This window comes from Ammodytes marinus (genome assembly GCF_949987685.1).
Source record: "Ammodytes marinus genome assembly, chromosome: 23".
NCBI lineage: Eukaryota > Metazoa > Chordata > Actinopteri > Uranoscopiformes > Ammodytidae > Ammodytes > Ammodytes marinus.
This window is the reverse complement of record NC_137227.1, coordinates 16,866,890-16,879,836: the sequence shown is the minus strand read 5'-3', so window position 1 is coordinate 16,879,836 and position 12,947 is coordinate 16,866,890. Positions and strand designations below refer to the sequence as shown.

Genomic DNA, 12,947 nt, shown 5'->3' with positions numbered 1-12,947 from the left:
CTCCTAGTTTTTCTCCTCACGAAGCTGGGCATTCGAATCCCCTCTTTTCTGTTTGCCCTCCCCTCACCGATATCTTTCTCCTCTTGGGCCATTTCGGTTGACAGAGCATTTTCTGCCCCACTTTCCATGCTCAAATGCGTATGGCTATGTTCACTTGATTTCCTCAGTCTTGCCTTTTCTCTGTCAGTCGGATCTGACAGCCTGTGACTACGTCTGATGATAATTTTTACCTTGAGTTTTGTCTCGTTCCCTTTGTTCTCCTCTTTCTCACATTTTCTCTCCGCTTCACCCTCTTCTACCGCCAAGAGTTTGGACGATATTAACTCTTGAGAAACTAGTAATTCTTCTGATTCTGATGGCTCTGTTTGGTTTTCAGACACTGATTCTGATAGATTACCATCAACCGAGGGATCACTGGATTCTGGCTTGGGAAATTCATAGTCCTCAAGACAAGAGGACTTCTTGGGGCTACATTGTTCTTCAGACTCCCCTATCTGAGCCAGTGTGTGAGGTAGTGTTGTAGGACCGGTTAGCTGTGGTGGGCTGACTGTCAACAAATCGACACTGAAACCAAGCAAAGAATCCTTCCCTGTAATAGCTTGATTGTCCTGGTTGGATCCTGAACCAGCGGAGGTTGAGGGTGACTCAGAATCAGAAATATCCCCAGCTAGAGGTAATTCTTCTTTAAGCTTTTGGGGCGACAGAGCTGATTGTGTGCCAACAAGGTTTGAAAGGGACATTGAGTGTTCAGATTTTATCTCTGCTTCCCCCCCTTCTCCCACCAGGAGTTCAGAGAATGCTAACCCTTGAGAAACCTGCAAAATATTTGGTCGCTTTGTCTGCTTTTCAGGCGTTGAGCTTAAGAAATGACCATCAACCAGAGGATCAATAGACTCTTCCACGAAGGACAAATTAGCTCGCGTGGTAAGGGTGTAGTCCTCAAGAGAAGAGGACGTCTTGGGGCTACATTGTTCTTCAGACTCCCCTATCTGAGCTGGTGACCGAGGTAGTGTTGTTGGAGGTCTGTCTGACTGCGGTGGGCTAATTGTCAACAAATCAACTCTTAAACCAAGCGCAGATCCATTGTCGGTAATAATATGAGGGTCCTGATTAGACCCTCGAACATTGGAGGTTGAAGGGGACTCGTAATCATGAGGAACCCCAGTGAGATGTACTTCATCTTGAGACTTTTGGGGCGTTTCAGCTGATGGTGTTGCTTCAAGATTTAAAGGGGACATTGAGGGTGTTTCTGAGAGAACTTCTGTGGGAACAAGTGGTGACTTTGGTGGGCTGACTGTCGACAAATCAACTCTGATACTTGGAGAAGAATCCTTGACGGCAATGGTGTTAGGGTCAAGAGGATCCCAAGGTATTTCTTCTTGAGGCTTTCGCGGTGACTGAGCTGATTTTGTACCTTTAACGTTTGAAATGGACCTTGAGGGTTCTTCTTCTGACAGATATTGAGGTTGAACAATGACTGAATGTTCCTCCACCGATGCATCATTGCCCTTTGCCTCTGAATCAGGAGCAGGACTGGTTTTGGAGGAGATGTTTGTCAACAATTCCAGCAATGAGTTAAAGCCACAGTCCACAGCATTAACTGTTGTAGCCTTGGTCAGCGGTGGAGCTTCTACGATTGAACGGGGGACGGGAGGACTGCTTGCACAACCTTCCTTTGATTCGACATCCCTTGTTCTCTGAGGTGCATTTTTTTGTCCGTTTTGGGGTGCAGTTGCCGGGGATGTTCCTTCAGTTACGGGGTCGCTGATGGAGCTGGCAGAAGGTGGATGCGAAGGCTCCTGAAGATTCAACTCCTGCAGGATCACCTCCAAAGCCTGTTGACGAAAAAAACAAGGATGACAATTAAAGATTACCTAAGTGGCATTTTACAAAAGATAATTGATGCTGCTACCGTGGCTTATATCTTGGCAATGACTCTACTTGCCATTGGAAAATGATACCAGCGTTCTGTTTTTTTCCTGTCATAATACAAAAGAAACAAATCATAGCCACACACACAACTCTTATTTTGTGTTATTTTTACCACTTCGTTTAGTTCCCTGAATGGAAGAAGCCCAATGGCGTCAGAATTCTCCTGTTTTTCCGGTGAAAGAAGGTCAATGATCTCTCCGTCTGAGGAAAGGATGGAATCCATGTAATCTGAGTTCAGTGTCGACCCAGCCTGGGAAACAGAGGTGAACACAGACACGGAGACAATAAAACCCTTTTTCCTTAGTTTAAGACACTTTGATTATAGGGATGTTTACTTTGCTTATGAAAGTTAAACTTTAAAAAAAATTCTGTGTTTGCACTATCATGTCTTATTTTTGCCCGTTTGATTAAACGAAAATCTGTCAATCAAATAACTTAAAGGTGCTACGAGGAACTTTTAAATATTTCTGAAACAGTCAAGTTTTTCCTCTGATGATCATAAATTACATGTAACAGCAAACGAGACCATCAGTGCTAAGAATGCTATTTTTATATAGTTTTTCTGAATGCCTTTGTCATGGGTATACGCTCAACCAGGTGGCGTAGTAAAAACACTACCGCTTTTGTCCAAAGGGGGTGCAAGAATTAAAACAAACTGAAAGTTCCCGTGTAGCACCTTTTTTAAATAATAATAATGGGATGAAACTTTAACTGAAAGGCTTCGATGTGATGGGTTGAATGTTGTACTACTGCCACTGATAACTCACCTTTGTGACAAAGTCCTTGTCCCTGCACAGTTCATCCAGATAATCCAGAAATGAGCTGTTTCTGAGCTGCATCTTCCCATTCTCGTCCCCCTCGCTGTTACTCTCCCCGGCTTCTTTGACCTGAGCGACAAGTTTTCATTTATTTATTTATTTATTTATTTATTTATTTATTTATTTATTTATTTATGCATACGTACTACCTCAATGTGATGTTTTGTTGCACTGAACAAGGACTGCACTTAATTTTGTTGTACTTGTTACAATGACAATAAAGATATTCTGTTCTATTCAAAGTGACAAAACATTGAAATTATCTCAATTTTTGTACCTACGAAAACATTGATTAGGTGAAATTGTGTATCATGGCTAAAAATAATAATCTTGGGATGCTTGTGGTGTAGTGGTTAGAGCGCCCGCCCCATACAGGCTCAGTCCTCTTCACAGCAGACCACGGGTTAGAATCCGGCCCTTGGTCGTTCTCTGCATGTCATTCCCCTTTCTTCCCCATTTCACCTCTTTATCCCCTAACTATCTTATAAAATAGCATAAAAAATGCCCAAAAATTATGTAAAACAACCGACCTTGGGACTGATGGCATCCATGATCGTCATGTATTCCTCAAAGGCTCGTTCGGCCAGCGTCTCTTCGTCCAAACATGGTCCAGATCCAGAAGAAACCTCGGCCTCGGCTGTTCCATCATTCGAGCTGCTTGCTTCTAGTTTGACCTCGACAGATAAACAATTATTCTGTTGTTCTTCTGCGAGGGAATATGGAGAAGAGCGACAAAAGGAATTGAACGTTTACCGCATTTATAGTTCAAATCAAATCAGTTTTATTGGTATAGCCCAATATCACAAATAGACATTTGCCTCAGTGAGCTTCACATTCCATACAGAATGACATCCTCTGCCCTCAGACCCTTCAAATACCACAATAATTCAGTATATTATGTAAACCTACAAAGCCTTATAAGCTAAATGTGCTTTGAAAAGTACTATTTCTCTTACGAGTTATTTATTATAGTCAAAAGATTGTTATTACTGATGCGTTCATAGCATTTTACTGTTTTTGTTGCTGTATGGATCGAGCAAGTAATAAATACACCAACATTGACTTGCAGCTTCACCTCTCTGTCTTTTCATATGAACCCCTGATGTCCTCTGACATTGTGCCTCGGCTTCCTCCTCATGCTGCTCTTTCCCTGACGCTGCGGGTTCTGCCGCTATGCTCAACTGCACATCTGGTCTGAAATCAAATACACAACCATGATTCAGATATTAAAAATGTCTTCGGTGTTAAAGGTCATATAATAATATGCTAATTTCCAGGTTATTATTTGTAAATTGTGTTCCTTCTACAAACTGTTATCATTGTGAAGTGTTCGAAAAAACGCTCTGAAATGTTCACAGTGCCATTGCTAAATCTCCTCTTTTCAGCCTCTGTCTGAAACGCTCGGCTTTAGAGCCTGTCTCTTTAAGACCCTCCATCCAAAAGGCCCAGTCTGCTCTGATTGGCCAGTAACTGTTACAATGGGGCTGTTGCATTTCACAGTTGGAAGTAGTAAAGTAAGGTTGGTAATGCGGGGGCGTGGCTTCTCCCCTTATGACATCAATGAGGGGAGAGAAAACAGGTTTTGTTCACAGGTTTGCTGAAATGTGTAATTTGAGAAAACGAGAGGGTTGTTTTTTCTCATACTTTCGGAGTCTCTAGACAAAAATAATGTTGAAAAACCATGAAGAAGAAAAGTGCATTTTGCATAATCGGTGACCCCTTTTAAAGGGGTAATATGTGTTCTGTCTCATGTCCCTTACTGTTCTAGAGTGCGGGGCTGATGGACGGGCGCTGGTGCCTGCGGACACACACACCAGTTGGGCTGAACCTCGGGCAGCAGCAGCCAGGACTGAGGAGGCAGACACGGGCCGTACCAGCACTCTGTCGGGACCATCACATAGGGGCTGGAGCCATCCCCTCTGGGCGGGGGGGCGTCAGGGGGGCTCACATTCATCCAGTGGGGGTCCCGGGGAGAACAGGGCGCGAGTATGAGCTCCGGTAAGGGCCCAGATGTCAACCCAGATGGGGGACTGTTATGGGCTTGTATCAGGGGTTGGATCATGGGGCTTGGGATCAGGTGCCCCATGCCTTGCTGGTACGGGTTCGATTCCCGCTCTGAGTTGGCGATCCTCTGCAACATGTCCGCCACTGTAGAGGCTCTGAGCGGAGGGGACGAGAAGTGACCAACATGGTGGATGAATTCGTGCCTGGTCTCAACGAAGGTCCCTGAAAGGCCGCGGGAGTTTCGATCAACTCTAGCGGCGGTGGATCTGTCGGCGTGTAGCAGCGGCGGGTGGTAATGTGGCGGGAAATGAGAGAATCCTGGTTCTTCTCTGTCGCTCAGGAGCATCTCAGGCAGAGGAAACAGCAATGGATCCATCTCTGGTCCCTTTGAAATGAAGCTGGAAAAGAAAAGTGAGAATAAAAGGCAATGTTTTGCACGTTCATTTACTAACTTTATTATCTCTTAACCCCGAAGGAAATTCAGACAACCATTAGCAGCACATGTATATCTAATTCCCCCTCACACACACGCACACACGCACGCACACACACACGCACGCACGCGCGCACACACACACACACACATTCCCCGACACCCCTCTCAAGTTAAAACTATACAAAACTTTAAGAATTAAATTAAACTTGGCAAAAAGGTAAATAAAAACTAATTGTAAAAAACTAAATAAATCAATAAAACAGAGTCACTTCACTTGATTCAACACGGCACTAAAAGTTTAAGTAAATTATTTTATATAGGCCTACCTCAAATATTTTTTATATCTGGGCTACTTATTTCTGTCTTTGTGCTGCTGCAAAACCTGCATTTCATAAAGACTTACCTTACCTCCTATCTCTTGATTTAGGCCTAAACATTTTTTAAATAAATAGATAGATAGATCCTTTAATAATTATTCACAGAAAGTTAGTTACAAGACAGACATAACAACACATATTTCCTCAGCTTACATACTTAAAAAGATTAAAAAAAAACAAGAAATACAAGAAATAAATACTAAGAAAGTGCAAAGTTATTTTTGTACATTGTAAAACTGTGTAGAAGCTGGTATACAAGACTTCCTAAATGGTTGTTGAATATCTTCCATTGACTGCACAAACTGTAGACTGAGGCAGTTCTGTTTCCAACATGTTTTTTCAGTATTACATCTCTCCTTTGTGAAATCATACTTTCCCAATCAAGAACTAATTGTTTACTAATTCAGTCATGCCATTTCAAAGTTACCACTGTTGTTTAGTGTTAACTATTAGTGCACATTAATCAAATAGTTCTCACAGGACCTACCTGTCTTATAGCAGTTGGTTACTCTTCATTCTTCATCACAGTAAGTTTGGGTCTGCTGGTCCATGTCTTTTTTGAAAATAAACATGATTGAAGTTGATTAGATTTGAAAGTGATCTGCTTATGAACATTCCAAACTAAATAAGATAGATAGTAGTAGATAGGATACTCTAGGCCTATTACAAAAACATATATACAATTATAAATGATCAGAAATTAAACTGTACTACTGTTTTATGTATTGTTTGTTGTTTTTTTCTGTACAGTATTATTACATGTTATTTGTATTTTGATGAAAAAATTAATCTGATTTGCAGCTGCACAAAGAAAAGCATTCATTCTAATGTAGCTACAGGCTTTACGCTCAGACAACTATGTTTCTATTGATCATAGACTTTATTAGGCAGATTCTTTGTTTAATGTTTTTAATAATAAGTAAGTTTTTAAAAGTAATACCATGTGGTAGAAGAGATGAAAGCAAGTTAATTAATATTTCATTTTTACAGAGATTTTACAGTTTTCTCAATTGGGTGGAATAGAAATTCAAATTGTGTTTTTGTTTTCATGGTGTTTTGTTAAAAAATTAATCAAAATCATAATATTAACACAAATGTGGGTTTATGTGATGCCAGCTAATCATCTCCATGACAACAGAGTCAGAGATATGATTGTCAACTCAATACAAATAAAAAATAAAACAATTGGTATTTGGCTTCAACCAAACATTTATACGTTCATTTACGAACGAAAGCATTATAATTTTATCCCAAATACAATTTATATATGTATTTTGTTTACTTGAGTACATTGGGCTGAGGCTTATATAAGAAAACCTCATTTCCCAGCAGTCTTTGCGGCTTGAATTCCAAATCCCGGATATCCGCTCTCCTTCCGACCAACGAGAAACTTCGCCACACGTGGGGTTTGAGAAGAGCTATAGCGTGTTGTCTGAGACTTTCGAGTGTTTTTCGACAACAAACAGCCTATTTGGTTTATTTTGTAAGTTTTGAAAACACATTACCGTCGAGATGTTCCTGCAGTTTTACCTGAACGAGAACGGGGACAGAATCTACACCCTGAAGGTAACGTTACGGTTTATTTACATCCTCCATACCTAACATTTTAGAGCGAAAAAACATGTTTTACTACTTTATAATAGCGTAGTTTCACATAAGTATGATCATATTACGGCTTATTTGACTACATACAACACTGCAAACAACCGTCTTTGCGTTTTTGTTATAAGCTAGAAGCTGGGGGCCTGAAACAGCTAGATTAAAAAATGTGATCAACTATGCTACCAGTGACATGCTTCTTCAAATTAATCTGTTAGAAATGGCATGTAGTACTACCAGTAATAACCTTAAGCAGTGAAATTTAACTGGGGCTGCGAGTTAAAGTTATGTATTAATGCAATCAGTCCAGTTTCAAGAATTCTATTTATTTGCAAGTCCAAAACAATTTAATACTCATCAAAAAACTAATAGGCTACATTTACGATCTCTTCTCACCAAAAACATGCAATTCATAAAGTCTGTGATATTTTTTAAATTGCTATAAAGCTATTAAGTCCTGTCAATGAATGTTGTTTTCTCACATATTCTCATATAGTATAAATACTCTATAGCTAACCGTGCATACACACAGATCACACATACAAAGGTAAAAACAACATGGGACCTTGATACAAAAATGAGGGAAAACAATTCTTAATTTTAAACTGTGTATTTAAAGCACACATTGGGTTTTCGGCATATATTTAAAATTCAAAAAAGTTTGAAAAATCACAGCATAGATAGATTTGTCTACAGTACACACATGTGGCCATTGTTGTTATTACAAAACATAGACAGGCTGAAACCATTTGTTGCCTGACATGAATTACAAAATGAATATACTACATTATGTTTCTATATTGTTGATACAGGCAGACAGACACCACATACTATGAACTTAATAATGTTATGTATTAATCTGGGTTTGTTTGCTTTACAACTCTTATGTACTAATATTTGACTACACTAATCACTGGAGACCGTACCTCACAAGTTTAAGTACAACACTCACTGATTGGGGTACTATACTGCTTGCCTTATCAGGGCTTCAGAATAACCTTTTTTACTAGGAGCACTTGCGCCCCTAACTCAGAATTTTTAGGGGCGCAAGCAGAAAATTTAGTGGCACACCTTAAATGGACCTGCTACGGATCTATTCAAATGTTTCCCAATTTTAACTAAATAAGGCATTAAATAAAGTGTATGTTTTGGACCAGATTGACAACAGATGATACAGTTCATTGCGTTTTTGATTTCGCATCACCATGTGAAATCCTTCAGACATTCCTTTAGGAAAAGGATTTTTTTTTTGCCCATTTTTACCACAGTCCCTTCTACATCCGAGCCCTCTGATTTTTTCCTCCTTTATTTTTGCTGACTCCTCTATAAGGAAAATAGTTATTGGCCCAAAAGCAAGTAGCTACATTACATTATCAACTAATTTGCATTATATGCAATTCTGAAAGAGGCACAATTAATAGAAAATGTTGACCAAGTAATTTAGTGCTGTCTGTCTGCTGGCTGCTGCAGGTGGCGGGGGGCTGCTCAGACTGGCTGTGTGAGTGATGGCTGTCAGCGGTGAGGAGTAGACAGAAGCCGTTGCTGCTCTGCTCTCGTGAGCGCGGTTAAAAAAAAAAGTTGCAAGATGTTCTTTAACAGCCTTATCGCTATGGCGGAAAGTCGGCAGGTATAGCGGAAAAAGTCGCCAGTTGGCAACATGTAAAAGACGTGACGACAGCGGGACACTGAGAGGAGAGTAGGTCACGTGAGCCACGCAGTTGATCATTTCATTGATCACTCGCGGACTGTCCCTTCTCTCTCTCTCTCTCAATGAAAACAAATCCCGGCAAATTTTCCGTTCTCAAAAATTGGTCGCAAAATGCGAGCATTTGGTCGCAGTCTGGAGCCCTGCTTATAATTTTGGAGTTTAAAGGCTTTTTTATTAATTCACTTCCCTTTTTAATCTATACATGCGTAAATCATCCTCAACTTTTATTATTAGACTCAAGGTCCATGTAAAAGACATACGATACCAGCAATATAGACAACACACACATACATTGGAATAAAAACATTCCCACACTTATAAAAAGGCACTTGTAACTGTGTTTGTGTCTTATTATCCTATGAAATCAACAGTTTTTCTTTGCCTGACACCAACAGAAGCTGCGTCCCGATGGCGAGCCCACCAGCTCGGCCCATCCGGCTCGATTCTCCCCCGATGACAAGTTCTCCCGACACAGAGTCACCGTGAAGAAACGCTTCGGCCTCCTGCTCACCCAGCAGCCCAGACCTATTCTGTAGAGGAGTGAGGGATGGATAGACGGACGGATGGATGGATGGATGGAGAGAAGACCAAGGAAAGGAGTGTTTAAGGAGAAGATGTGACTGTAAAACAAAAGGCAAAATACACATTCAAGATCCCGAGTTATGGAAGAACAGCCAGGACCCTCTCCTCAGTTCCATTATTACATTTTATTTTATTTTAATTTTTTTTTTCCAGCCAAAGATCCTGGCCCCAGATTTAGAGGACGGGCATCAGCTGTCCATTTTTTTTGTAGGCTAACGTTGTTTGTTGATTTTCATTTATGATTGATGATTTTTTTTCATGTTTTTTTTTTTTCATGCTGAATAAATCTTTGGTTGGCGGTTTGAAGTCGGTTGTCCACGAGTGTTAAAAAAAATCGATGGTGGTAACAAATCAAGAATAAAACCTGAATGAATGAGTGGAGGAAAAACTGCTTCCATGGGTCAGTGAATGGTTTGATAAGTACGAAATATTATCATATACTTTGGTCTTCACTGCAACAAGATCTCACAACAATTGAACACCCATGGGCGATCTTCAAGTGCATGATTCTCCAGCATTAAGAAATTAGAATATCTTTAGGCTGTGTGTATGTTTGACTCCTAATGAAAGAACCCGATTATAGATTCCACAATATTAGAGGAAAAACATTAGCGTAATGTCAGGCCTAGTTAAGGCTTCCTAGTAGTATATTGATATTTTGACAATGCTAAGAATTATAGTAAATTCATTTTAAAAGGGTATGATTGACAAGATGTTGCAACAGAGCTTATTCATGTTTAAAAGTGATAATATAACAGACAACCAGGGGTCAACAAAAATCCATTAAAATAAATAATAATATAACAAGTCTCAGTTTTAATAGCAGTTTATAATTTATCTTTTTAAAGTTATTGTCTCAAATTGTAGGTGTTTTTCCTTAAAATCATACACAAAATTGTTTAAATTTAGCAAAAGAACATTTGTGTGAGAGAAACTGCAGTCTATTTTCACATATTGCATTTACCTCTACAGTATACAATTTCCCTTTGGAGATGAATATTTATCTTTATGAACTACACTTCCCAGTCAGTTTGGGACGCTTGTTCGCCATCACGCATGCGCAAGCAGTTGAAACCGGTTGAAACGACGGCAAGTCAAATGGGACCCGCGAGGCGCCCTCGTATGTTATTTTTTTTTACAGTTGGACACAAAAAAAAAGTAGTGCCGAGAAAACCTGGGAGAGCAGCCAACATCTTCCCCACAGATGTAACTGAACACAGCCATACAAAGGGAGCCTGTATTTAAAGGGAACGTGAGAAAGGTATGTGCTCTACGTGAGAAATATGTCGCGTTTGAGAATTCAATTCGTCGCTGTCACTGAGAGTTAATCAGCGGCGTGGCTAACGTTAGCTTCGGCTAGCTGTAACGACTGTAGCGCGAGCGAGCGACCACCTCAGCCGGTGGAACCCAGTGTTACCCATGGCTACAGTAACACAGGTGATGGGTCAGCGCTGCTTTCACAATGTAACGATTTTATTTTCAATAAAGAAACGCATATTTTATCGCTTAACAGGCTATGCTCTCCGACAGTTTATTTCCACATGAACTGCGCGCCTTTCTAATTTTTTTTTCTTTCAAAATGCGTCCACGAAACCGCAGCTTCACGCGGATGCCGCATTCCTTTGTGCCATGAAAAAAAAAAGCTGTCTAACGTAAGGTCCAAAAAACAACACCCGCACATACTGTATCAAGCTCTGTTTTATGTATCAATATCTGGAGCTGTTTAGTGACCGGTTTAAGCCAGAATTATTATGGCTGTCTTAATTGGCTTACAATGGCAACTTGAGCGAGCATCAACATCAGCTGGGCTCTCCCTCATGTAGCTCTTTAGGACTTATTCAAAGGATGTTTATCCCCATTAAGGAAGGCGTGTTGGGCTATTCGCCTGTCCATGGATCGTGTTGATTAGCGCCGTATTAACCCGAGCCCCCATGACAGACACTGGCAGCTAGGTAAGATAATAGGACGGGGTTTACATCCTTATGTTTGTCTCAATACTTTTATTCATTAATTGTAATGTAATGGCAGCAGCAATTTTAGCGTAACTTCCCTTTAACGGTGGAGTCAGCGATGCTAGAGAACACTTGTTGTCAAAATCACTTTTTGTCAAAATCAGTGAATATCCCCTGACGATCCGTCCCCTATCAATAGGCTACTGTGTGTACACTTGGAAAATAGGCTACTGTACACAGCATAGGCTCTGTAAACGGGCATGTTGCTAGCTATGCTGGGCGCCCTTTGTTTTCAAAACCCTTTGTTTACATACCAGTTTACGGAGCGTAGGCTGTGTATTAACACTTGATCTTTTTTTCAGTGGACAGACGACGCACACAGTATGGACAGGTAGTAGATAGATCGTGAGGAGATATTCACTGATTTTGACTAAATAGATTTTGACAACAAGCGTTCTCCAGAATCGCTGACTGCACCTTTTTTTTAATAGGAAATGACATCAGAACGATTTACTGATGATAAAACCGAAGAGAATACATATAAATAATGTATACCTACTTCATTAATAGAGCCTTTAAGCAATGGAAGAGGTATTGTTTTGAACCACGTGTAGATATTTGGATAGCAAGTCATGTAAATTGCTTGAGCTCGATTTTATTGATATATATAATATATTATAATATATAATATATATATTGGTAATTGAAGAAGTGAACACACATCATAATTTACTGATTCTGTGCTCTAGTCTGCCATATATCATAAGGCATTTATCAGTTATACAGCAATATATAGAGGTATGTAGCCTATTCAAGTGACAAAAAGTGCTTTTGACAACAAGCATTCTCCAGAATCACTGACTCCACCTTGTTTAAAGACTTGTTATTGTTGTATTGAAGAATTCGCCTGTAGGTAATAAACATGTTATTCTTTGTCTAGACTCTAGACCAAATATTCTCGCTGGCGTGTTTCCCAAAATGGGATAGGCGGCCTCACAGTCGTACATTTGCATCAAAAATCTCTGTCCCCCTATCTTCCCGAGGAAAGAGAGATGCTTTTCTAGTCGAACAAGACAGACGGATATGGTAGCTCTCTTATCGTGGTCTGTATTTGTTTCTCTGTGCTGTCTCCTTCCTCTTTCATCTTTTCATCGTGGACAGAGAAAAGCGTGTGAGAGGCACAAACGGCATTACCACATACATACTAGGCAAATGTGCCGTGTCCCTGCATGCAGAGAGAGAGAGAGAGAGAGAGAGAGAGAGAGAGAGAGAGAGAGAGAGAGAGAGAGAGAGAGAGAGAGAGAGAGAGAGAGAGAGAGAGAGAGAGAGAGAGAGAGAGAGAGAGAGAGAGAGAGAGAGAGAGAGAGAGAGAGAGAGAGAGAGAGAGAGAGAGAGAGAGAGAGAGAGAGAGAGAGAGAGAGAGAGAGAGAGAGAGAGAGAGAGAGAGAGAGAGAGAGAGAGAGAGAGAGAGAGAGAGAGAGAGAATACTGGCACAACCGGTTGGAACCGCTCTCCTTTTAATAATTAAATTATGAACTC

The 12,947-nt window shown here is 40.4% G+C and overlaps 2 protein-coding genes across 4 annotated transcripts in view; both read left to right on the top strand.

The window, feature by feature from the left end:
- The first annotated feature begins 6,951 nt into the window (after positions 1–6,951).
- Positions 6,952–9,844, top strand: nop10 (NOP10 ribonucleoprotein homolog (yeast)). The gene is made up of 2 exons (XM_080052079.1): positions 6,952–7,133; positions 9,270–9,844. The coding sequence occupies exons 1-2, from the start codon at positions 7,080–7,082 to the stop codon at positions 9,408–9,410; spliced, it is 195 nt and encodes a 64-aa protein (XP_079908205.1). The 5' UTR covers positions 6,952–7,079; the 3' UTR covers positions 9,411–9,844.
- Positions 9,845–10,594: 750 nt separating this feature from the next.
- Positions 10,595–12,947, top strand: part of slc12a6 (solute carrier family 12 member 6) — a 42,538-nt gene continuing 40,185 nt past the window's right edge. For all 3 annotated transcript variants that reach the window (XM_080052121.1, XM_080052120.1, XM_080052119.1), the window contains exon 1: positions 10,595–10,717. The gene's annotated coding sequence lies outside the window, so the exon portion shown is untranslated. The remainder of the gene's footprint in view (positions 10,718–12,947) is intronic.